Source organism: Elephas maximus, chromosome 20, assembly GCF_024166365.1.
Source record: "Elephas maximus indicus isolate mEleMax1 chromosome 20, mEleMax1 primary haplotype, whole genome shotgun sequence".
NCBI lineage: Eukaryota > Metazoa > Chordata > Mammalia > Proboscidea > Elephantidae > Elephas > Elephas maximus.
This window is the reverse complement of record NC_064838.1, coordinates 44007882-44034185: the sequence shown is the minus strand read 5'-3', so window position 1 is coordinate 44034185 and position 26304 is coordinate 44007882. Positions and strand designations below refer to the sequence as shown.

The 26304-nt window shown below is 43.8% G+C and overlaps 1 protein-coding gene across 4 annotated transcripts in view; it reads left to right on the top strand.

The window, feature by feature from the left end:
- Positions 1-26304, top strand: part of CHCHD6 (coiled-coil-helix-coiled-coil-helix domain containing 6) — a 320395-nt gene that overhangs the window by 56206 nt on the left and 237885 nt on the right. The window contains exon 1 of one of the 4 annotated variants that reach the window (XM_049862545.1): positions 8198-9243. The exons of 2 other annotated variants lie outside the window; for them this stretch is intronic. In XM_049862545.1, coding sequence (XP_049718502.1) covers positions 8797-9243 — 447 coding nt within the window. In that variant the 5' untranslated portion in view covers positions 8198-8796. Of the gene's footprint in view, positions 1-8197; positions 9244-26304 lie in introns of those variants that run through there. One more of the 4 variants, XM_049862542.1, reaches the window with a different exon arrangement.

The following is a 26304-nucleotide window of genomic DNA, read 5'->3' as shown; positions in this document are numbered from 1 at the left end:
CTCCCCTGTGCTGCATCCTTTGTCAGAAGCCTGGGCAGTAAATTCCAGTCTACCAGTATGCCTTCCAAACCCCAATGGTTATCCTCTCCTGACACCCAAGGTGAACCTGTGCTTGGACAGAAGGTGCAGCTCCTGGTGACAGCTTTCCAGGTTTGTGTTCTCATCCGTGCCCAGATGGGAGCCTTTTCATCAACCTGTGCTTGTGAGAAGCTGAAGGAAGTGGTCTCCTGCTTCCTGCCCGCTCCACACGTTCTCAATGGAGTCCACGCAGCCCACTTTTAGCAGCATCTTCTCCTTCCTCGTCCAGTTTCAGCTGGACTCCTGGGGAGGGCTCTGGGATGGGTTCTTTGCTGGGGTTAGAGGCTAGTAGCTATGGGGGAATGTTGAGGAGGTTTGATCTGTATGGTAAAGCCTTCTGTGTGATACATATCAAGCCACAAAGCTGGAATGCCAGTGGGCTCAGCACAGTGGGAATTAGCCTCTAACAGGTGGATCCTGCTTGAAGCTCTTTCCTGCCCCACCCACAGAAGGTGCACGCACCTGCATCCCACACAACCGCAGGCACAGCTTCCTCCCTGAGCCTTAGTCACCAGTCTGCCTTTATTTATTCTCTTTTGCTGTCTCTGTACTTTCCCCTATTTATTTCGCACCCGTCCCTAATACACTCAGCCTTCTGTAGCCTTTTTTCTCTTTCTGTGTAGTCTTTATTTTTCCCAGAAGACACCTGCCCTGCCTGGCCGGCCTTCCCCATCCTTTCCTCCACACCTACACCCAGCCTGTGATGGCAGTTGGTGTGCGAGTGCTCACAGGGCAGGATTAGCTGAAGAGCCTCTGTTCTTGGGGCTCCCAAGTATCAGACAATGTTGAACATGGGGCCCATTCTCTAGTTGACTGGTCGGACACGATGTCGGCACCTTATCTTCACGCTGACACACACTGGACATTAATAGAAATGCATCACCGAGGCACACGGGTGGAATTTCAAGCAGCCGTGCTGGCTGGTGCTTTCGGCAGCCTATTGTGTGCTTAACCTCTTCCGAAGAGGGCTTTGATGAGAAATGAATGAGACTGTTAACTCCTAGGCAGCTGGGTATGTGGTAGGTTTTCTCTCTCTTCTTTTTCCCTTCTTGATTCATTGCAGTGTTTCCTTAATCTTCACTGTAGAGGAGTGGGTTTTGCCGCCTCAGGATTTTTTATTTAACCCATTACTGCATGAGCAGTGCTCCGGGGCTCTGCGGGGCACTGAGAGGAGGGCTTCATCAGCCTTCTGGTCTGTCAGGGGGCCCAGTGGACACTGGGAGAATCTTTGCCCTGGTCTGAATTGCTTAGCCTCAGGTTTCTCCCTTTGGTACCACTTCACATGAAAGTTGCTTTTACATGTCTGTGCGTGGGGATAGTGGATGCGCTGGCTCTTTCCCTCCCAAGAAGCTCTAAGCTTTTGGAGCTGCTTTCTTTGTTCCTCTTCATCTCATCTCTGTATCCCTCCTCAAGAGCTGCTGGGGATGCCTTGATGTTTCTGATCGGGGTCTTGGAGAAGAGTGAGTCACTCAGAGGATCTTGGTCTGGGTGTGGTCTAGGGTGGCCATATGGATATTGTAAGTGATACTTGCTTTTACTGTTCATCTCTGCTGCTTACTTTCTGGGATGTCTTTGTACAAGTTCAGTTTCCCTAACTATAAAGTGGAGATAAGGAGCCCTGGTGGCATGGTGGTTAAGCACTTGGCTGCTAACCAAAAGGTTGGTGGTTCAAACCCACCAGCTACTCCATGGGAGAAAGATGTGGCAGTCTGCTTGTGTAAAGATTACAGCCTTGGAAACCCTTTGGGGCACTTCTGCTCTGTCTGTAGGGTGGCTATGAGTTGAAATCAACTTGATGGTAATGGGTATGGCTTTTTGGTTTTTTTAAAGTGGAGGTAATAATGCCTACCTCACAGAGTTAGTATGGGGTTTAAATGAAATACTGTTTTAGTGTCTAGGAAAATTTCCGGACTAAAGTAGGCCCTCAGTAAAAATTACAAACATTTTCTTAGCTAGGTTTGAGCTGAAAAGCATTCATTGCTGTTGGATTCAGATCATGTTTCTCAGCCCTCCTTTGAGCATGGCTAGTCCTTAACCTTCCAGTTGATATTGTTCTGCTGACGATGTCTGAAATCAGAAACTTGCTTTTTTTCTTTTTCTTTTTTTTAACTCTTCTATTGGGTATTTCCTTACTTCTGCTGAGTCCATGCTTGGCTTTCATCATGACCTCCTGCCTGACTTTCCAACCCTGGTCCTCACAGTCCATCTCCTCTCCTGGCTACATCCCCTCTCCCTGCCTGGCTGGAACTGTACTGACAGCTGATTAGAGCCATCACCCTCCCTCCCTTCCTCCGTGCTTGCTTTGCCAGATTTTAGCCTTGGGTAAGCCCCACCATCTGCTTTCTCTGCAACTGGGCCTGGGCTCCTGAGGGCCGCTAGAAAAAGCTACGCACTGGGCTGATTGGTTCCACTGCATAGTCATGCTTCCTGACCTCAGCAGTGTATGCCCACGCTGCTGCTGGCGAATCCTTTCATTCCTTCCTAATTGACTCCTGATCACATTCTCCACTGTGCCCATTCCATACCCTTTTCAGTCTCAGTTGTTTAACCTCCCCACCTCCTCCTCCTTTCTACTCCATCAGGCACATTGAGGCCCACCTACGTGGGCTTTCTCTGTCCCTGCCTCTCCACTCTCTCTTGCCTCCCAAGTCAGAGGAGGAACTCTTTCTCTTTCTTTTAAAAGGTGCTGTTTTAGTTTCCTAGTGCTATGAGTCCGAATCGACTGGACAGCAAAGGAAGGAAGGGACTGTAATACAAATACCACAAGTAGGTGGCTTTAAAGAACAGAAATTTAAATTATCACAGTTTAGGAGGCTAGGAGTCCTAATTCAGGGCATCAGCTGTAGGAGAAGTCTCTCTCTTTGCGTGCTCTACGGAAAGATTCTTGTCTCTTTCAGCTTCAGTTGGTTGGTTCCTTGACGACCTTTATGTGGCAACTATCCTCTCTGCTGTGTGCTTGCTCCTGTGTCTCATTTGCTCTTTCTGTAACTCAGAAGTGATTAGGTTTAAGACACACCCTACACTGATAGGGTCTTATTAACACAGCAAAGAACACCCTATTCCCAAATGGGATTACATCCACAGGTATAGGGGTTAGGATTCCAGCACATATTTTGGGGGACAAAATTCAGTCCATGACAGATACCTTATCTGCTTGTGATTCAGATCTAACCCCATCCCATCTCCCTTGGAACTTGTTCTGTTACTTTCTTGTTCCGCATGCTCAGTTCCTCCTGTCTGAAACCCATAAACCCATACCCCTTTCCCAAGCAGCTCCTCTGGTTGCCACCTTGCTTTTCCCTTTCCTTTGTCATAGAGTGTCTTAAAATCATAGTGTTAAAATCGTAATTTTGTTTCTCAAACTCATTACAATTTGACTTTCACTTGCATTAATACTTTTTTTGGTCTCAGAAATCACCACGATCTTCTTTCCAATAAATCTGATGACCTTCTTTTAGTTCCCTTCCTCCTTAACATTTCCTCCATGGAGTTATTTGACACCAAGGATCTAGTCTTCCTTTAAACTCTAATTTCAGTTGACCTCTGTAATTTAGCTATCCTCCCTTTCCTTCAGCATGATCTAGCCATCCATGTGACAAATAGTTACTGAGGGTTTACTGTTGCCTGTACTTGTCGGGTGTACAGAACTGATATGTCCCAGCCCTGCTGAAGCTTATGGTCTAGTTGGAGAAACAGATATTGAACATGCAAATAATCATTTAATTTCAAACTGAGATAAATATGATGCAGTTAAAGAATAAGGTATTTAGAGAAAGAGAGAGTAACAGTAGGGACCTAACTTAGACTGAGGTCAGCAAAGGCTTCTCTGAGAAAGGAACATTTGAGCGAAGATGAAGAGGATGAGTGGGGATTAGACAGAGCAAAGGGGAAGAGCACTGCAGCCAGATGGAAGAGCCTGATCGAAGGCCTTGGGTAGGAAAGAACTTAGCAAGTTAAGGGAACTACAAGAAAGTAAGTGTGTGGACAAGTGGGCAGGGGCTGGTCATGAGGAGTCTTGTAGGCATGTTGGGCAGGTTGGGCTTGAGGTGCAGCAGGAGTCTACACAAAGGTTCTGTAGACGATGGATCAGAGTAGGGCAAGAACAGAGGAGGGAGACCAGTGGGAAGCTACCCAGGATCCTGGTGACCCAGACAAAGGGCAGTGACTAGTGGTGGGTAGAGAACTGGCTGTGTGGGGTGAAGAAGAAGGAAGTGTTGAGAATGATTCCAGATGCTGTTTCCTGTTAAGGAGATGCCTAAGAGAGACTCCTCTCTGGCTTCCCTAACTTTAAACCAAAAACCAGTTGCCATCTAGTCAATTCTGACTCATGGCAATCCCATGTGTGTCAGAGTAGAACTGTGCACCATAGAGTTTTCTTTTCTTTTTAATTTTGTCTTATTGTGGTGAAAATATACATAGTAAAACATACCATCTCTACAGTTCCTACATGTACAAGTCAGTGACATTGATTACATTCTTTAAGTTGTACATCTGCTCTTGCTATCCTTTTCCAAATCATCCCACCACCATTAATACAAACTCAGTGCCCCTCCGTAGGGTTTTCAATGGCTTATTTTTTGCAAGTAGCTCGTCAGTCTTTTCTTTTGAGGTGCCTCTGGGTGGACTCAAACTTCCAACCTTTTGGTTAGCAGCCAGGTGCGTTAACCATTTGTACTGCCCAGGCACTTCTCCCTACCTTTACTCATTCCTAAATGGATGGATTTTTGTTTTGGTTGGGAATATAAACTAAGCTGCTGTAACAAAGAGGCCCTAAAATACAGTGATTTAAATAAGAAAGACATTTATTTCTCTTTTCTGTAACTGTCCAGAGGTTAAGTAGATAGTCTAGGAGTAGTAGGGGGCTATGTCAGCCTCAGTATGTATAGGTCCAAGGTGGTTGCTCTAATTCTCACCAGCTTTCAGGCAGCAGGAGAGGGGAAAGGGGACCAAGTGACACTCACTCATCCCCAATCAGCCATTTTAAGGGCAAGACCTGGAAATGGTACATGCCGTTTCTAGACCTGCCTTACTGGCCAGAAGGCAGTCATGTGCCACACTTAGCTGTAGGTTGTCTACGAAGTATGAATTAGTCGGGTGCCCCCCTGCAACTCTGTTACAGTGTAAGAAAGGAAGGATGGATGTTGGGGGACAACTGGAAATCTGCCATTATTGTCTGTTGCCTCCTCATACTTCCTAACCCCAAAGGCTGCCATGTTTACCTTTGACCTGGCCTCTGTTTATGGGTTTTCTAGGTGCTGGTTGGACATACCTCTCTTGATGCCTTCAAGTGCCTCAAGCTGAGTATGTATGGAGCAGAACTTATCTTTTCCCCAAACCTGTGCCTTAGTCATTCACAAAATATATTGCTACCGTGACAATTGCTCAGGTTTTCACATTTACCAGTAAAGGGACCTGAGAAAAGGTACAATGCTATCAGCTCCCTCACGATATGTCTCGGAGGAGCAAGGCGGTACTCCTACAGAGTTGAATTGTCCTCAACTTCTTTTTCCTAATGGTTAGCTGGCCTCCTGGGCACCTGAAGTAGGGGCTTCCACTGAGACCTCAGACATGTGTCTCTGTTCTGAAGATGACTTGTCAGGATACTGCATGTGGCAGGATACACAACTCTGCCCCTGGCCATCTGTCCAAAACTCACAGAGGGATGGTATTTTCCAACAGATCAGATGGAATTGGAGAGAAGTCCTCGAGGGCTAGGGACTCCCTCCTAGGAATTTGGATTGGGATGAGGAGGAGGACTGTGGTTAGAGTCTATGCTGGCCTGGCCTCTGGTGCTGGAGGCTCTGCTGGAGAGTCTAGCCTTGGTTGAGGATGGTACTGCTTGGTCCGAGTCTTCAGGGGTCTGGGCACCACTAGAATGTGAGGCCCCTGGGTGAGTGCCCAGGGCTTCCTCCCAAACCCTCCTCAAACTTGAGCAAAACTACCCAGCTTCAATGTTAATTCCCTCTCGTTGAGCCTGGACTTCCCAATTAAAGCCAGCCCATTAGCACTGGCCCATCTGTCACCATAAACAGAAAGTTCTAACAGGTGGACAGGCAGCTCTGTCTATACTAATGAGAGATCTGTGAAGTGCCTCCAGGGACTCCAGGCTTTCCTCTTTCCCTGCTGGAAGACACAGCTGACCAAGGGCAGTTGGTGCTCTGGGCTGACCCTAGATGACCCTCTGACCTGCAGAGGCTCCAGAAGGATGAGAGGGAGACCAGTGGTGGTGGAGGATGTTCTGATCTCTCTTGCCCTCTGGCTTTCCCTAGAGTCACCAGCAGGACTGGAGAAAGAGGATGTGTGGTTTTCTCTGGTCCAGACGTTGCAGGTCTCTGGGGGTTGGTTTGTCCTGCTGGCCTCTGAACACAATTGGGTTCTCTCCTTAGTAAGCACTTGCGTGCACTGGCTGAGCTTGATCCTTGTCCTTGCTTCCCTAGAGTAGCAGGATTCTGTGCCTTTGCTGGGCTCTCTGGCCTTGATCAGACCTGGGTGTTGAGGGTGGAGAGGTTTTTATTTTCACTATTTTGTTACATCTAGCTGCTGGAATTGGATGTGGTGGTATAACATGGATTTAGAAGCCAGATTACCAAAAAATCAAACCCATTGCCGTTGAGTTGATTCCAAGTCATAGCGACCCTATAGGACAGAGTAGAACTTCCCTATAGGGTTTCAAGGCCGTAAATCTTTACAGAAGCAGACTGTCACATCTTTCTCCCTTTCAGTGGCTGGTGGGTTAGCAGTTGAGCGCTTAACCACTGTGCCACTGGGGCTCCTATAGGAGCCAGATTGCCCAGATCAAATCCTACTGCCAAGCTGTGTGTCCTTGGAGAAGTCTTTTAATTGCTGTCTATAAAATGGGGATGGTGATTGTACCTTATTCCTAGGTTGTTGTAAGGCTTTCTTGAGATAATGTACATAAAGCAATTAAACCGGTGTCTGGCAGATGCTGAACTCAGTAAATGCCAGCTAGTATTGCCATTGTGATTATTCATAGCTGAGTTGGAATCGATTGAATGGCAGCTAGCAACTACAGCAACCACTGGTCACCAAGCACCCCCATCCCAGGCTCCCTTACCCTGCCCAACTCAGGGAAGCCTCCTGATGGACACACAGAGTACTTTCTGTGGGATGGAATCTGCCACCCAGCTGTTGTGATAGCTCAGAACCTGTGGGGGCCTGGTCAGGGTGGGAGTGGGGGGACACTCTGGACCTGGAGTTTTGGAATTAGTGGGGCCCGAGCTGCTGCCTACTGCTGTGTGTTTGCCTCATGGAGGGCAAGCTCTGGGTGCATGAGTCACTTGCCTGGGGGTTAGAGAACAGGGGGGAGAAAGCCAGGCACTCCCAGTTTCTTCTTATTTTTCATTTGTGATTGGTCCCTGGGGAAACGTATGGCAAACCATTTTGATAGTTGCCACAGCCAGAGAGAATCCCACTGAGCTTTGTGAATGAAGTCTGAGGCCACGTCATCCTGGAGCTGCCGATGGAGTCCTGAAAGCAGCCCCATTTGGCTTGGTTCTCACCTTCCTGTCCCCCAGTTGCCGCTGCCGGGCACACTGTGTGCAGCGTCCACTAGGTGGCAGTACTGGGCCACTAGTTAGCTGGGAAGGAGTGAGCCCGGAGCAAGGCTCATGTAGGTGGGGAGGAGGGCTCTCCCTCCCCTGATTGTGCTTCAGTTGTGGGAGTGTAACATTGTAACTTTAGAGACTGATTGAATCTAGTTGAGAAATCTTGAAAGGCCCATTATCCTGGGCCTGATCTTCTCTGGCCTCTCTTTACCTTTTTTGGGGGAGATCTAGATTTTGCCTTTTGTTTGTCCTCTGACAGCCTCCCTTTGTTGTGACTGCCTGGGGGTTGGTGCAGATCGCAGATCACGGAGCCCTTCAGAGCCAGAATGGCATCTGGTTCTTCCAGCCCCTTCTGTGGGGACCAGTTGGGGGAAGGGCTCCCCTCTTCTCTTGCTGTATTCTACTCCTTGTCCAGAAAGTTGCTGATGGCTTGGCATGTGTCCAGAAAAAAGTAGCAGAGGAGCAGTTGGCTTAGGGAGAGTGAGAAATGTTGGGGCTTTATGATGGGCTGGGCTGGGCTGGGCTGGGCTGGGCTGGGCAGTTACTTTGTTCCCGGACCTGGTCATTCACAGTTCAGATACAGGAGTTTAAGACCAAATTAAAAGCTGAGTCTGTGCACTTCCTCCCTGGTTGGCAGATGGGAGGAAAGATAGGAGGATTCCTTCCACAAGCTTTTTTCTCGGTAGCTGATGGCACCCTTCATGTGCCTTATCCTTGGCTCCCTTTTGCAAAACAAGCAGATTCTGACTTTCTGGTAGGCGGATGGACTGCCACGGTTTTGGCAGCCAAGGAGATTTTTCAAGGCCCAGAGATAGGGACATGGAAAGATCAAGTAATATAGTGGCGACTTGAACATCACATGACAAATAGCTACGGGTCTAAGGAGACCTCAAGAAGGCACCTGAACCCTGACTCTTGTTCATTTCACCGAGAAGACGAAGTCTGGGTCTCAGTGCCTTCCTGGAGTCTGAGGAGGAGGGGTGTGCAGGGAACCAGTGAAGCGGGTGGCAACTCATTCCTGTGACGTTGCAGTGAGCTTGTTGCAGCCTGCCTGCATGCCTGCCACAACTCCGGTGTGCAGGGCTTGCTGACACTGCCCTGGTGGCGTCCCAGTGTAAACACTGGGCTGGGGAGCCCTGGTGGAAGCAGTTTAATGGAGAGCCTAGCTGAATTCATCTTAGCCTTATCTGGGCCCTTGGCATTCTTTTCCCAGATAGAGATCAGCAGGCCCTCCAGCCTCTCTCTTGCCTTCACCCTCCCCCCCAACTCCCCTCTCTCTTGCTGGCTCACAGACACAATGCCTTCTTTTTCCTTCGCCCAGAGCCTCACAGGCTGCCTTTCTGCAGCAGTGGGTGAAGGAGAGGGAATGCAGGCTTCTTTCATTCTGCTCTGTGGGCATGAGCACTTGAGTGTGAGTCTCTTGGCGGCAATGGGCGCTGAGTGCTACGGCACACACTTGCCAAGCCCTGCCGGAAGTTGGGCGGCCTGTAGAAGCTCCGGAGTGGCTGCTCTCCCTCACGGAGGCAGGGAAGGAAGGGATCGGAGGTCAAGCCCTTGTTGGGAAAACATCGCTTTAAAAAAGACCATGTACAAATTCCAGGTGGGTGAGGGGATCCTACTAGAATTACCTACCTCCTGCTTTAAAGAGTTCACAGCGGCATAGAAATCCCCGTGGCCCTAGTCTGTAATCTCTGGTTTATAGGTGGATAAAGGAAGTCAGCTATTCCGTGTTGGTCAATAAAATAGTTGTAGAAATTAGAGCTTCTGTTCTTTTAATCCTTGTCTAAAAGGAGATAGTGCGTAGTGGAAAAATCCAACAAATCCCAGCTCTGCTTCTTAAACAAGTTGTATGGCTTTGGCTGAGTGTCTCTGAGCATCAGTTTTTCCATCTGTAGAATGGGGACAGTAATACCTACTTCACAGGGTTGTTGCAAGGATTAAGTGTAAACATCTTCAGTCTAGCCCTGTGGTGTAGGTCCTCAGTAAGCATTCATTCCCTTCCCAGAGATGGTGCCAGCAGCTGGCTTGTGGTCAGCACGTTCTTGCCTTCAGCCCCCTATACCATGTACTCCGCTCCTGTAGGATATACAGTTCTCTCTGTGCATCCATCATCTGTGTCAGGACCACCAGTGGCACCTTTTATGGGTGAGCTCTTTTGCAGGTACTGGCTGTTGGCAGAGGAGGGAACTGAGGCAAGGATGCGAGCCTGTCCAGGAACAATCTTTCTGACACTTCCTCTCTAAAGCAGGCTGCTTCTAACACGGAGCTGCCAAAGTGAAAATCCTGTATGCTAACCCTAATTGGTTTTCAGGGGAGATTGATTTTTGCCTGTGTAACTGTTGCTGTTAGAAACTCTGATGTCTCTCTCCTTAGGGATCCTGTACCTCCAGATGAATTTTGTTATTAGCTACCAGAGTCCATCCACCACCTTTGCTAGAAGGGTGAGTTTGAGAGCCCTGGAGATGAAATGGTAGGCACCTTCAGCCTTTTGGTCCTGGTGACTGTACCTTGGACAGTCCCCAGGTTAAGAAACTGACAGGCAAAATGGGACATGGTCACCAGGAGGGAGTGAGGTTGCTATCTGTCTCCCTGGGTTTGGCGTCTTCCCAGCAGAGGCAAAGAGTTGTCATATCCTTAAGTCCTGGGAAAGGAGAGACCACAGGCAGAGTTGGAGCTCCTCAAGATGTGAAGACTTTGGAAAGAGGGGGCCGGCTGTTCCCATTCCAGAGTGGGCAAAGTAAGAGGAATAGGGCATGAATAAACCAGAAGAGAAATTAAGGAGGAACGGGTTAAAAGAAATAAGGGTTGAGTAAAATACTTTTCCCAGCTCTTCACAGGATGTGTCCTGGCTAGCAGGCAGCAGACCTCTCTGAAATAGGGAAGGAGATGTGTAGTTATAGGTTAGACCCCGGAGTCCGTCCAGCTCCACCAGCCATGGTATAGGGGAACTGAGGCCCAGTGAGGGTAGGTGGTAAGTCCAAGACCTTGAGCTAATGCCATGTTTGGAAGACCTTGGGCAGCTATCTTGGGGCACCTGGGCTTATAGCATTGGCTGGAGGGTCATCTCTGAGGCTCCACTGCATGGCACCAAGACATGTCTTGCATACTGTTCCTTGAAATCCGGTCATTTCTCTGAGCTCCCCGGGGATTCTGCAATATATCTGTATTTGAGTCACTGTAACTCTTTTTTTGGCAGCCCGATTATTCAGACCTGACAGGTAGGCACAACTGTCTCATTAAATGCAGATCTATTTGTGTGGCTTAAAAAAGTGAAACATTCCATTAGTCTAAAAAAGAATACTGGTAGCCCCTTTTGTTCATAACTCATTGTATCAAAATTTGTTGTCATTAAATTGATGAAAAGGTAACAAAGTCATGACTTGTATCTTTACTGTTACGAAGTGCTCAGGACATGCAGTTGCATGTCTGTCTGTGTGTAGACTCGGCTGGCCATTCCATATATCTGGGCCTGGGCCAGGTACTTTTCTTATTTAATCCTCACAGTGCCCCTGTGAGATAGGGGATAGTCTCACCTCTGTGTAACAGACGACTGAGGCTTAGGTGGGTGCAGAGCTGAGATGTGAACCCAGGTGCCTCGGCTCTCTATAGGTATTGATGCTGGACAGCCAGGTGAGCATTGCCGCTGAAACCCCGGGCCACCTGCAGTTTTGTGCTGTAGGGCAGAACTCCTTGCTCTAGTGGTGCTTCTCAACCAACCCTCTCTGCCTTACTCTTCTTTTCACATTCGATGGGGTGGGGAGGGGGGATAGAGATGGCAGAAGCTACTTTGTTAAATACCACCACTATTGAGAATCAATCGTTTTGTGAAAGGAGACAGATGAACCTTATTAAAACACTTCTTCTTTGTCTCCAAAAGAACTGCTGGGGGGAGCTGTGGACTGCTGGAGACCAGGGTTTTGGCTCTACTGGTGCCATCAGGTTTTTCCGTTTCTGACTTATATGTTGTTAAGTCAGTGAGGAAATGGAATTTCTCTCACACCAATTTTTTCAGGATTGCATCCATTTGTAAACCTAGTATCCCTCCACTCTGTCACTCCTGCCAGGGACTGGTAGTCCTGGATGATCTTGGGCAAGTTAGCAAAGCTCTCTGGCCTCAGTTTGCTCATTAGTAACATCAACAGCTTCACAGAGTATGAAGACGAATTGAGAAGTCACTCACTTACCTATTCATTCCACATGTATTTACTGAGTGCTCTTGGTACCCCCCACCCTGTTCTGGGCACTGGGGATACGGAGTGTGCAGAGCACAGTTCTTACCCTTTTGTGCCTGTATTCTGGTTGTGGGAGACACACAGAAAGCCAGTAGGTAAGAGGTCACCTGACATGGAGAAAAACAAGGCAAGTTTTAAGGGGGATAGAGGGTAGAGATAGGTGGGTGTGTGTGTTCCTTTTTTATTGTGGTTAAAATTCACAGAAGGTAAAATTAACCATTTTGAAGTGTACACCTCTGTGGCATTTATACATTCATTGTCTTGCAGCCATCACCTTTATCTAATTCTAAAATATTTTTATCTCTGCCCGCCACACCAGTTCCCACTAGCAGTTGGGTGTGCTCTGTCACACAGGGAGTGACCTGAGGCAGTGAGGGGGCAAGTGTTCCAGGAGGGAACAGCAAGTGCAAATGCAGAGAGTTTCTTGGGTGAGTGTGAGGAACAAGGAGGCCAGTAGAGCTGGATCATATGAGCTGGGAAGAGCTGTAGGAGCTGAAGCGAGGGAGGCTCAGGGCCAGTAGGCCAAGGGAAGGGCAGGATGGGGGCACAGTGCCTTGTGACATCCTGGGCATGTGACAGGCACCCACCACATATCCTTCCTGTCAGCCTTATGATTCACCCCAGATTGTCACTTCTTGGCTTAGTCTGAGTCTGGTTATCTGCTTGTATCTTGTTAATGGAGAAGAGAATCATGTTACCTGGGTTGTTTTCACCTGTATCCAGTATACCTGTAAATTAACTAGTGGCATTACATATTTCTCTTCCCCCTTCTGTTTCAGCATGGGAAAAAAACCCAAAAAACTATGTTTTCCTTGATAAAATTGCAGATTGTAGTTGTAATTGCCTCAAAAAAGAAAGATAGGACCTATGTGGGGAAGGTCCAAACCAAAAAAACCAGACCCATTGCTGTCGAGTCAATTCCAACTCGTAGTGACCCGATAGGACAGATTAGAACTGCCCCATAGGGTTTCCAAAGAGCAGCCAGTGGATATTAACTGCTGACCTTTTGGTTAGCAGCTGGGCTCTTAACCAGTGCACACCTGGGCTCCAGAGAAGGTCCAGGGAAGATAATTAAAATTAATAAAGCAGGGATGAGTTGGTAGTGTGGAAAGAGAGAAAGAATGTCTTCCTTTGGAAAGACCATCTAAAAAAATAAGAGGCTCTGCAGTCTTTAAGACAAAGGCTGCATTGTTTATGGTGTATAGGTCATTGAGAGAATAGAGAGCGTGAATACATACTCTTTCACCAAACCAGAGCTGGGAGGTATTACTTGAAGATTGAAGAAGAGGAAATGCTACTCTACACTGCGGAGGGCTCCCTAGGAACTGCCTCTGCCACCAGCTGGTACAGGCTGGAAACCTGAGCCAGTTTTAAGAAAAGTTTAGATCAAAAGTTATAAGCTTAAATGCCTTCCACAGCCAAGTAGGTCACAGAGAGGAATGAAAAATGGCAAACAAAACCCAAGAGAGCATGGTGAGGTCTGCTAGCATAGGCCCTATCCAAGGGGCAGCCTGCTGCTGAGTGGGTATATGGACCCAGGGGTGCCAGAGCTGGAGATGGGATGTTTATGTGAATTTTTAAATGTTAGCAACTAAATTCAGACTTAAAAAAGAAGAAGAGAAAGGAAGGGGAGGAGAAAGAAGAAGTGGTCTAAACAAAACAAATCTGAAGGCTAAATATGGTCCATCCCAAAAGCTTATCAAAAACCTGCATTCCCCCCAAAAGACCCTAGGCTCCATCTAAACCGGAGGTTGTACATAGGGTCTGTTGCACGTAGGGTCGCTATGAGTCGAAACTGATTCAACGGCACCTAAAAACAACAAATAATTGGTCCAGTGGCCCGCCTGGTTACAACCTCCGGTTTGGATGGAGCCTCGGGTCTTTTGGAGCCGGGGCGGGGGGAGACGCAGGTTTTTGATAAGCTTTTGGGATGAAATTTGGGATTGGGTAAGCTCTTGGGCTAGCCCTCTGTGGCCCTGTTGATAACCTTAAGTTTGTCCTGTGTGAAACAGATCACCACTAGCTGTTCAGTGTCTGTGGGGAGCTCCAAAATTCTGATTAGAAGGCCCCTGCTGAGCAGGAAAGGAGCCCTAGCGAGTGAAGACCCGTGTGTACCCGGCAGTGCTCATCAGCAGGTGCCGCCTCAGAGCCCCTGCAGTCTGAGCTGTGTCTGCTATTTTTAGCTCTTCTGTAACTCCATTAACCATGTCCACCTCCTTGTGCCACTTGTCCGTATGTTTAATTATGTAAATGGCATTACAAATCACAGTGGTGTTGAACTACATCTCATTTCTCACAGCAAATCAAAGCATGTTACACTATGTCTTGTTGACTATCCACTCAGACTGAAAGTAGGCACAGTGGAGCGTGATTACTTTCTTCTTGTGAGGAAAATGAGGTGGGAAAATGGATATCTCCTCGACAAGATCTCACGGGATGGATGTGGGATTGCTCTAAGCAGCTGACTTTTTTCTTTTAACTCAAGATACATTTTTTTGTTTTTTAAAAATATTTTATAGTGTTCTTGGGGAAAGTTTCACAGCAAATTAGTTTCCCATTTAACAATTTCTATACATATTGGGGAAACCCTGGTGGTGTAGTGGTTAAGTGCTATGGCTGCTAACCAAAGGGTCAGCAGTTTGAATCCGCCAGGCGCCCCTTGGAAACTCTGTGGGGCAGTTCTACTCCGAGTGAGTTGGAATTGACTCGACGGCGCTGGGTTTGGTTTTTTGGTTTATACATATTGGAGCCCTGCTGGTGCAGTGATTAAGAGCTCCACCACTAGCCAAAAAAGCGTCAGCAGTTCGAATCCACCAGGTGCTCCTTGGAAACCCTATGGGGCAGTTGTACTCCGTCCTTTAGGGTTGCTGTGAGTCAGAATTGACTTGATGGCAGCAGGTTTTGTTTTGGTTTTTACAGTACTCACGAGTGTTCTTTATTTTATGAGCTAAGTCTGCTACTTAGCTGAAGGGTGACCTCTGGGAATGGTTTTAGTACAAAGTTTAAAGGCTATATCAGGGCCATAGTCTTTGGGGCTCCTCTAGTCTCTACCAGTCTGATAAATCTGGCCTTTTATAAGAATTTGAGATTTGTTCTACATTTTTCTCCCATTGTATCTGGGGCCATCTATTTGTATCCCCGGTCAGAACGGTTGGTAGTGGTAGCTGGGCACCATCTAGATCTTCCAGACTCAGGGTAGATGAGGCCGTGGTTTATGTAGGCTCTTAGTCCTGTAGCCTAGTTTCTTGAGTCTTTGGTTTCCTTTTTTGTCTTTTGCTCCAGACTAGTAGAGACCAATGGTTGTACCTTAGATGGCTGCTTGCAAGCTTTTAAGACCCCAGACACTACTCACCAAATAGGATGTAGAACGTAAACTTTACGGACTATGTTATGCCAATTGATTTAGTTGTGCTATGAGACTATGGTCCTAAGCCTTTGAACTCAGTAAACCAATCCCACGAGGTGTTTGGTTTTGTCTAGTATCCTTAACTGTGCCCTCTATGTGTTTTATTACATCTGTGAACATATATGTAACACACACATACATATATATACATATGCCTACAGATACACCTATATGTCCACAAGTACATACACACGTATACCTTCTTGTGCATACATTTTTACCTGTGTAACCACACACATATTTTTGGTTGTTATTGCTGTTGTTGCAAAAATTTATATGTTATAGTATTTACCAAAAAATTCCTTATTGTGTATTTCTTAGTGTCATCATTTGCCTTGGTCAAGTTGTATACACTTCATCCACATTTGGTATTCCCCTTCCTGTCACCAAAAATAACAAGTATCTGCTATCTAGAGCGATTCCCCCTCCCCTCCATCTCTGGTAACCATGGATGAACACTGATTTCTGTATGTATGCCTATTCTTGTCTTTTTTATAAAAGTGAGATCATACAGTATTTGTTCATCTATGATTGATTTATTTCACTCAGCATAATGTCCTCCAGGTTTATCCATAAGACGTTTTAAGAACTCATCATTACTCTTTCTAGCTGTGTAGTATGTATGTTCCATATTTTGTTTATCCATTCACCTGTTGATGGGCACTTAGGTTGTTTCCATCTTTTTGCTATAGTGAGTAATGCTGCAGTGAACCTAGGTGTGCGTATGTCTATTTGTGTCACTGCTATTCAATCTCTATGGTATTTACCTAGGAGTGGGATTACAGGGTCGTAAGGTATTTATATTTCTAGCTTTTTGAGGACACGTCATACTGTTTACCATAGTGGTTGTACAAATTTACAGTCCCACTAGCAGTGCATAAGGGTTCCAATCTCCCTACATCCTCGTCAGCATTTGGTGTTTTCTGTTGCTGTTGTTTTTTTAATCTATGCCATTTTTGTAGGGGTGAGGTGGTATCTCATTGCAGTTTTGGTTTGCATCTCTCTAAAAGCTAATGATTGTGAGCATTTTTTCATGTGTTTATTGGCTGCTTGAATGTCCTCTTTGTTGAAGTATCTTTTCATGTCCTTTCTTCATTTTTTAGTTGGATTGTTTTTCTTTTTGCTGTGGAGTTGTTGAAGTTTTCTATATATTTAGAGATTAGATCCTTATCAGATATGTTGTTCCCAAAGATTTTTTTCTAGTCTGTAGATTCTCTTTTTACTCTTACGATATAATCTTTTGATGAGCATAAGTATTTAATTTTTTGGATGTCACAGTTATCTAATTTGTTTTCTGTTGTTTGTACGTTTGTAGTTTTGTTTGAAATTTACTTCTGAAAATAATTAAGTCCCATAGTTTTGTCCCGATGTTATCTTCCAAGAACTTTATAGTTTTAGGTTTAACGTTTAGGTCTTTGATCCATTTTGAGTTAGTTTTTGTGTATGGTTTGAGGTATGGATCTTGTTTCATAGTTCGACAAATGGATATCCATTTCTTCCAGCACCATTTGTTAAACAGACTGTTGCTTCCGCATTGAATCAAGATGTGGTGTTTTGCCTTTGTTAAACCAGTTTATTGCAGACTCATTTTTAGCAATTGGCTTTAACTCTCAAGCCACTATTCAAGTTTGTATTTTAGCAAGGAGGTGTGTGCAGTCTTTGAAATGTAGGAGGAGAATGAATGGGGTCTGCAGGACTGACCTCTCACCCATAGCCTATAGGGAGGACTGCTTTGAACCATAAGCTACCCCCTAATTAGCTCAGTGACTGACCTGTATTTCTAGAAAGTCCTACTTTCTGTTTAACCTGGATCTGTTATGTTTTGATTTAAGCTCATTACCTTTTTATTGATCTTCACTAAAGAATAAGCAGTGGGTATTTGTTCTAGAGTAAATCTTCATTTTTGGGCTCTTGCTTCCTCTTGCCTCTTACATGCTCTCTTTGACTTTTCGGTCTACACTGCTTCTCTCTCAGCCCACCAACATGCTTACATCCTTCATCATCTCCAGCCCCCAGCTTCCTTGCCATCTTCTCTTGGCCTCCATTTACCAATGGCAGTAATGTCTTTTTGCCTGCTCATTTGTGGAGCTTCAATAATCTGGTGGTCAACCTTATTACTCTTCTAAAACAGTTCTCTTAGATGCCTTCCTGCCTGCTAAGCTCAGAGCTCTTTCCAGTTGCCACTCTACCAGTGTTGTTATTATTGAATGATTTAAGAATTATTTGCAGATATGTGTCATTTCATCCCTAAATACTTTAGCATATATCTCATCTCCCAAGAACAAGAATATTCTCCTACATAACCACAATTAAATTATCATGCTCTATGTCATTGCATTCATCGTCAGAAAGAACATTTCAGGATCTATCCTGAAGTACAGTGCTGTTGATGATAGGATAATATCCGTAGGCCTGCAAGGAAGACCTGTTAATACGACTATTATTCAAATTTACGCACCAACTACTAAGGCCTAAGATGAAGAGATCGAAGATTTTTACGACCTTCTGCAGTCTGAAATTGATCAAACGTGCAATCCAGATGCATTGATAATTATTGGTGATTGGAACGCGAAAGTTGGAAACAAAGAAGAAGGATTGGTAGCTGGAAAATATGGCCTTGGTGATGAAATGATGCTGGAGATCTCACGATAGAATTTTGCAAGACCAACAACTGCTTCATTGCGAATACCTTTTTTCCACAACATAAATGGCAACTGTACTCATGGACCTCGTCAGGTGGAATACGCAGGAATCAAATTGACTATATCTGTGGAAAGAGACGATGGAAAAGCTCAATATAATCAGAACAAGGCCAAGGGCTGGCTATGGAAGAGACCCTCAATTGCTCATGTGCAAGTCAAGTTGGAGTTGAAGAAAATTAGTACGAGTCTACGAGAGCCAAAGTACAACCATGAGTGTATCCTACCTGAATTTAGAGACCATCTTAAGAATAGATTTGATGCGTTGAACACTAATGACTGAAGACCAGACGAGTTGTGGAATGATGTCAAGGACATCATACATGAAGAAAGCAAAAGGTCATTTAAAAGACAAAAAAGAACCAAAATGGACATCAGCAGAGACTCTGAAACTTGCTCTTGAATGTCGAGTAGCTAAAGCAAACGGAAGAAATGAAGTAAAAGAGCCAAACAGCAGATTCCAAAGGACAGCTGGAGAAGACAAAGTAAAGTATTATAATGAAATGTCCAAAGAAAACCAGAAGGGAAGAACATGTTAACCATTTCTCAAGCTGAAAGGACTGAAGAAACAATTCAAGCCTTGAGTTGCAATATTGAAGAATTCTATGGGGAAAATATTAAATGATGCAAGAAGCATCAAAAGAAGATGGAAGAAATGTAGTCACCATACCAAAAAGAATTAGTCAATATTCAACTATTTCAGGAGGTAGCATATGATCAGGAACCAATGGTACTGAAGGAAGAGGTCCAAGCTGCACTGAAGGCATTGGTGAAAAACAAGCCTTCAGGAATTGATGGAATACCAATTGAGATGTTTCAGCAATTGGATGCAGCACTGGAAGTGCTCACTTGTCTATGCCAAGAAATCTGGAAGACAGGTACGTGACAGCTGACTGGAAGAGCTCCATATTTATGCCTATTCCAAAGAAAGGTGATCCGACAGAATGCAGAAATTATTGAAAGGTATCATTAATATCACACAGGCATTTATCTGTGTGGTTCATAACAAATTATGGATAACATCACAAAGATTGGGAAATCCAGAACACGTAGAATTGTGCCCATGAGGAACTTGTACAAAGATCAAGAGGCAGTTGTTCGAATAGAAAAAGAAGATACTGTGTGGTTTAAAGTCAGGTGTGCATTATCCTTTCACCATACTTATTTAATCTGTATGTTGAGCAAATAATCCAAGAAGTTGGACTAAATGAAGAAGAAGGGAGCATCAGGATTGGAGGAAGACTAACAACCTGCATTATGCAGACGACACAACCTTTGCTTGCTTAAAGTGAAGAGGACTTGAAGCACTTACTGATGCAGATCAAAGACCACAGCCTTCAGTATGGATTACACCTCAACCTAAAGAAAACAGTAATCCTCACAAATGGACCAGTAAGCAACATCATGATAAATGGAGAAAAGATTGAAGTTGTCAAGGATTTCATTTTACTTGGATCTACAATCAACGCCCATGGAATCAGCAGTCAAGAAAGCAAAAGATGCATTGCATCGGGCAAATCTGCTGCAAAAGACCTCTTTAAAGTGTTAAAAAGCAAATATGTCACTTTAAAGACTAAAGCATGCCTGACCCAAGCCATAAACCCACTACCCAACCATGGTGTTTTCAATTGCCTCATATGCATGGGAAAGCTGAACAATGAATAAGGAAGACAGAATTGATGCCATTGAAATATGATGTTGGCAAAGAATATTGAATATACCACAGACTGCCAAAAGAACAAACAAATCTGTCTTGGAGGAAGTACAGCCAGAATGCCCCTTAGAAGCAAGGATGGTGAGACTACATCTCACATACTTTGCACATGTTATCAGGAGGGATCAGTCCCTGGAGAAGGACATCATGCTTGGTAAAATAGAGGGTCAGCAAAAAAGAGGAAGACCCTCAACGAGATGGATTGACATAGTGGCTGCAACAATGGGCTTAAGCATAATGAGGATCATGAGGATGGTGCAGGTCCGGGCACTATTTCATCCTGTTGTACATAGGGTCACTATGAGTCTTAACAGACTCGATGGTATCCAAAAACAACAACAGAAATTTAACATTAATATAATATATCTAATAAACATTCTATATTCAGGTTTCCTAGTTTGTACCAATTATATCCTTTAGAGCTGGCTTTTAAAAATCCAGGATCCAGTCAAGGATCATACATTGCATGTAGCTGTTGTGTCTCTCTAGTGCCTGTCAATCTAGTAGAACAGTTAGCTGGGCTTTTTTCAGTCTTCTATGATATTGGCATTTTTGAAGAGTTCAAGATGGTTGGTTTGTAGAGTGCCCTTCATTTTGTATTTATCTGATCTTCATGATTAGATTCAGGTTAAATGTTTTTGTCAAGACTACTACATAAGTGCTCTTGTGTTCTCAGTGTATCATAATCAGGGGACACATGGTGTCAGCTTTTTTCATTATTGGTAATATTAAATTTGATCACTGGGTTAAGGTTGTGTCTGCCAGATTTCTCTATTGTAAAGGCACCCTTTCCCCTTTGAAATTAATAATCTGTGGGGTGATACTTTGAATCTGTATGGAATATCCTGCTTCTAAACAATCTTTCATTCAGTGATTTTGTATCCATTGATAATTTTTGCTTGAATTAATATGCTGGTGGTTGCAAAATGGTGATATTCTATTTCTATTATTTATTTTACATTTTTCAGTTGGCATTCTTCTATAAAAAAAGAGCTTTGTTTTTTATCTCCTCTATTTTTTTACTTAGTGTCAGTATGGATTGAGATATTTGAACAGCTTGTTTTAGAAATATCTATTGTTATTTAGTGTTAAAATCTACATACAATAAAATTTACACATTTTAAGTATTCGGGTTGATGACTTTATCAAACGTAGACATCCATGTAATGACCACCTCAGTCAAGATGTAGAATATACCCATCTCCTCAGAAATTTCCCTCATGTGGGTTGTGGGGACCATGGTCTTGGGGAACATCTAGCTCAATTGGCATAACATGGTTTATAAAGAAAATGTTCTACATTCTACTTTGGTGAGTAGTGTCTGGGGTCTTAAAAACCTGTGTGTGAGTGGCCATCTAGGACACTCCACTGATCTCACCCCTTTGGGAGCAAGGAACAATGAAGATAACTAAAGACACAAGGGAAAGATTAGTCCAAAGGACTAATGGACCACATCTTCCACAGCCTCCACCAGACTGAGTCCAGTACAACGAAATGGTGCCCGGCTACCACCACTGACTGCTCTGACAGGGATCGTAATAGAGGATCTTGGACAGAACTGGAGAGAAATGTAGAATAAAATTCTAACTCAAAAAGAAAGACCAGGAGGCGGAGCCAAGATGGCAGAATAGACACTCTTCCGGTGAGCCCTCTTTACAACAGACCTGAAAAAACAAGTGAAATGAGTATATTTATAACAAGCTAGGAGCCCTAAACATCAAAGGCAAGCTTAGAAAACAAAGCGAGGGGCAAGGGGAGGAAGAGACAGCTCAGAAGCCGAGAGGAGTTACCGGACCTGAATCGTGGGGAGCCCTCAGGCACCATTCCTGGAGCAGCAGCAGCGGGCTGGTAGTAGCGTTCGGCCACAGTTTCCTCAGGGACAAGCAGCCAGCCACACAGCCTACTCACACCTCCGGAACCAGAGAAGAACGGGGCTCTCGGCAAAAGCTAAGTACTTGTGTATATTTTACACCTCCACCTCCCCCCACCCCCGCCCCGGCATCCAAGCCGGCTTCTGTGGCTGAATTCCCTGGGCCTGAGATAGGCCCTGCTTAGCGCCTAGAGCCATCCTCCTGGCCTTGATGAAGAAATAAATTTGCAATTAGGGGAAAAGATAATTTACCAGCTCCACTAAAGGGGGAGCTCAGGACAGAAGCGGCTCCTGTCCAGGCATAAACAGTTTGTGGACTTTGAGCACCTTTCCCCTCTGCATGGACCTGTGTGGGCCTATTTCAGGAGAATAGGTCCTGTTGGAGGGTTCAACCGTTTCAGCTGTGTGGCGGAGAGGTGGGTGTTTGATGTTTGACATTGCTTTGCCTGTTAAACAGGGTCCTCACCTACCCACATCAGGGGCCTAAGGGCTGGTAGCTCCACTCAGGTCATCCAGCCACCCGTGACAGGGGTCCAAGGATAACTGGTACCTCCCAGTCCTTACAGCCAAAAACATTGGGTGCCCATGGTCTGTCTTCAGAACCCAGCCACCTGTATACTCTAGGGAACAGGGACACTCTTTCCTCAGAGACACATGGGGGATGATTCTCAGCCCTCTGCATTCAGAGTGTGACCCCCCTGCTGCAACCAGATACCAGTACCTACACCAATCGCCCCTGCCCCTCTAAGACTATAGGACAGAGCCTGTACCACACACTTGATGATCAGCTACCTGGACACCTGAGCTGAATTCATACAAGAAAAGTTAATGGACTCCTAGACTGATATACCTGATAACAGCTCAAGCCATCTGGGGATAGGACGTCAGAGCTCCAAAGGCAAAAATAATCAAGCTAGCTCACTCAAGCAACCCATTTGGGCATATCAGAACAAAACAAAGCAAGAAGCTATGACACAGTAAGCAAACATAAAATGAACTAATACAATAACTTACAGATGGCTCGGAGACAACAGTCAATATCAAGTCACATAAAGAAACAGACCATGATCGCCCAACAAGCTCTCAAAACAAAGAATCCTAGGATCTTCTAGATGAAAGTGCCTTGCTGGAATTACCAGAGGCAGAATACAAAAGATTAATATACAGAACCCTTCAAGATATCAGGAAGGAAATGAGGCAATATGCAGAACAAGCCAAGGAACACACAGATAAAGCAATTGAAGAAATTAAAAAGATTATTCAGGAACATAATGAAAAATTTAATAAGCTGGAAAAATCCATAGACAGCAATCAGAAATTCCTAAGATTAACAATAAAATTACAGAAGTAGACAACTCAATAGAAAGTCAGAGAAGCAGGTCTGAGCAAGTGGAAGGCAGAATTTCTGAATTTGAAGATAAAGCACTTGGCACTAATATATTTGAAGAAAAATCAGGTAAAAGATCTAAAAAAAATGAAGAAACCTTAAAAATCATGTGGGACTCTATCCAGAAAAATAACCTACGAGTGACTGGAGTACCAGAACAGGGAGGGATAACGGAAAATACAGAGAGAATTGTTGAAGATTTGTTGGCAGGAAACTTCCCTGATATTGTGAAAGATGAGAGGATATCTATCCAAGATGCTGATCGAACTCCACATAAGGTAGATGTTAAAAGAAAGTCACTAAGACATATTATAATCAAACTTGCCAAAACCACAGATAAAGAGAGAATTTTAAGAGCAGCTAGGGATAAACGAAAAGTCACCTACAAAGGAGAGCCAATAAGAATAAGCTCAGGCTACTTGACAGAAACCATGCAGGCAAGAAGGCAATGGGATGACTTATTTAAAAAATTGAAGGAATAAAATTGCCAGCCAAGAATCATATATCCAGAAAAATTGTCTCTCAAATATGAAGGTGAAATTAGGACATTTCCAGATAAACAGAAGTTTAGGGATTTTGTAAAAACCAAACCAAAACTGCAGGAAACACTAAAAGGAGTTCTTTGGTTAGAAAATCAATAATATCAGGTATCCACCCAAGACTAGAACACTGGACAGAGCAATCAGAAGTCAGCCCAAAGAGGGAAATAAAAAAAATAAATCAAGATTAAAAAAAAGAAAAAACGCTCAAAACAGGGTAACAGCGATGTTATTACATAGAAGAAGACAACATTAAGACAATAAAGAGGGAGTAAGAAATGTGGTCATAGGTCTTCCATATGGAGAGGAAGATAAGGTGATACAAAGAAATAATAGTTTTAAATTTAGAAAAATAGAGGTAAATAATAAGGTAACCACAAAGGAGAAAAACTATCCTACACATCAAAATAAACTACAAGAAAAAAATAGAGACTCAGCAGAAACAAAATCAATAATAACAAATATGAGGAAAGGACAATATATAAAGATAATCTACTCAGCACAGAAAATTAAGTGGGAAAAAAAAACTGTCAACAACACAAAAAAAGACATCAAAATGATAGCGCTAAATTCATACCTATCCGTAATTACGCTGACTGTAAATGGACTAAATGCACCAATAAAGAGACAGAGAGTGGCAGAATGGATTAAAAAACATGATCCGTCTATACGCTGCCTACAAGAGACACACCTAAGACTTAAAGACACAAACAAACTGAAACTCAAAGGATGGAAAAGAAATGTATCAAGCAAAAAGAGCAGGAGAGGCAATATTGATTTCTGACAAAATAGACTTGGAAGTTAAATCCATCATTAAGGATAAGGAAGGACACTATATAATGATTAAAGGGATAATACACCAAGAATATATAACCATATTAAATATTTATGCACCCAGTGACAGGGCTCCAAGATACATAAAATAAACTCCATCACCATTGAAAAGTGAGATAGACAGCTCCATAATAATAGTAGGAGACTTCAACACACCATTTTCAGTGAAGGACAGGACATCCAGAAAGAAGCTCAATAAAGACACAGAAGATCTAAATGCCACAATAAACCAACTTGACCTCATAGACGTGTACAGAACGCTCCACTGAACAGCAACCCAGTATACTTTCTTTTCTAGTGCACATGGAACATTCTCTAGAATAGACCGCATATTAGGTCATAAAGCAAGCCTTAGTAGAATCCAAAACATTGAAATATTACAAAGCATCTTCTCTGACCATAAGGCCATAAAAGTGGAAATCAATAACAGAAAAAGCAGGGAAAAGAAATCAAACACTTGGAAACTGAATAATACCCTGGTCAAAAAAGACTGGATTATAGAAGACATTAGGGATGGAAGAAAGAAATTCATAGAATCCAATGAGAATGAAAACACTTCCTATCAGAACCTTTGGGACACAGTGAAAGCTGTGCTCAGAAGTCAATTTATATCAATAAATGCACACATCCAAAAAGAAGAAAGGGCCAAAATCAAAGAACTGTCCCTACAACTGGAACAAATAGAAAGAGAACAACAAAAGAAACCTTCAGGCACCAGAAGAAAACAATAAAAATTAGAGCAGAACTGAATGAAATAGAAAACAGAAAAACAATTGATAGAATTAACAAGACCAAAAGCTGGTTCTTTGAAAAAGTCAACAAAATTGATAAACCATTGGCCAAACTGACAAAAGAAAAACAGGAGAGGAAGCAAATAACCTGAATAAGAAATGAGATGGGCGATATTACAACAGACCCAACTGAAATTAAAATCATATCAGATTACTATGAAAAGCTGTAGTCTAACAAATTTGAAAACCTAGAAGAAATGGTTGAGGTCCTAGAAACAGACTACCTACCTAAACTAACACAAACAGAGGTAGAACAACTAAATAGACCCATAACAAAAGAAGACATTGAAAAGGTAATCGCAAAACTCCCAACAAAAAAAGCCCTGGCCCAGAGACGTCTTCACTGCAGAGTTCTACCAAACTTTCAGAGAAGAGTTAATACCACTACTCCTAAAGGTATTTCAGAGCATAGAGAAAGACAGAATACTCCTAAACTCACTCTATGAAGCCAGCATATCCCTGATACCAAAAGCAGGTAACCCAGCACAAAAAGCAGGTAAAGACACCACAAAAAAAGAAAATTACAGACCTATATCCCTCAACAAAATTCTAGCCAATAGAATTCAACAGCATATCAAAAGAATAATTCACCATCACCAAGTGGGATTTATACCAGGTATGCAGGGATTTTTTTTTTTTTTTTATACAGGGATGGTTCAACATTAGAAAAACAATTAATGTAATCTATCACTTAAATAAAACAAAAAACAAGAATCACATGATTTTATCAATTGATACAGAAAAGGCATTTGACAAAGCTCCACACTCATTCATGATAAAAACTCTCAGCAAAATAGGAATAGAAGGAAAATTCCTCAACATAGTAAAGGGCATTTATACAGAGCCAATAGCCAATGTCACCCTAAATGGAGAGAGCCTGGAAGCATTCCCTTTGAGGCTGGGAACCGGACAAGGATGCCCTTTATCACCACTCTTATTCAACATTGTGCTGGAGGTCCTAGCCAGAGCAATTAGGCAAGATAAAGAAACAAAGGGCATCCAGATTGGGAAGGAAGAGGTAAAAGTATCTATTTGCAGATGACATGATCTTATACACAGAAAACCCTAAGGAATCCTCAAGAAAACTACTGAAACTAATAGAAGAGTTCAGCAGAGTATCGGGATACAAGATAAACATTCAAAAATCAGTTGGATTCCTCTACACCAACAAAAAGAACATCGAAGAGGA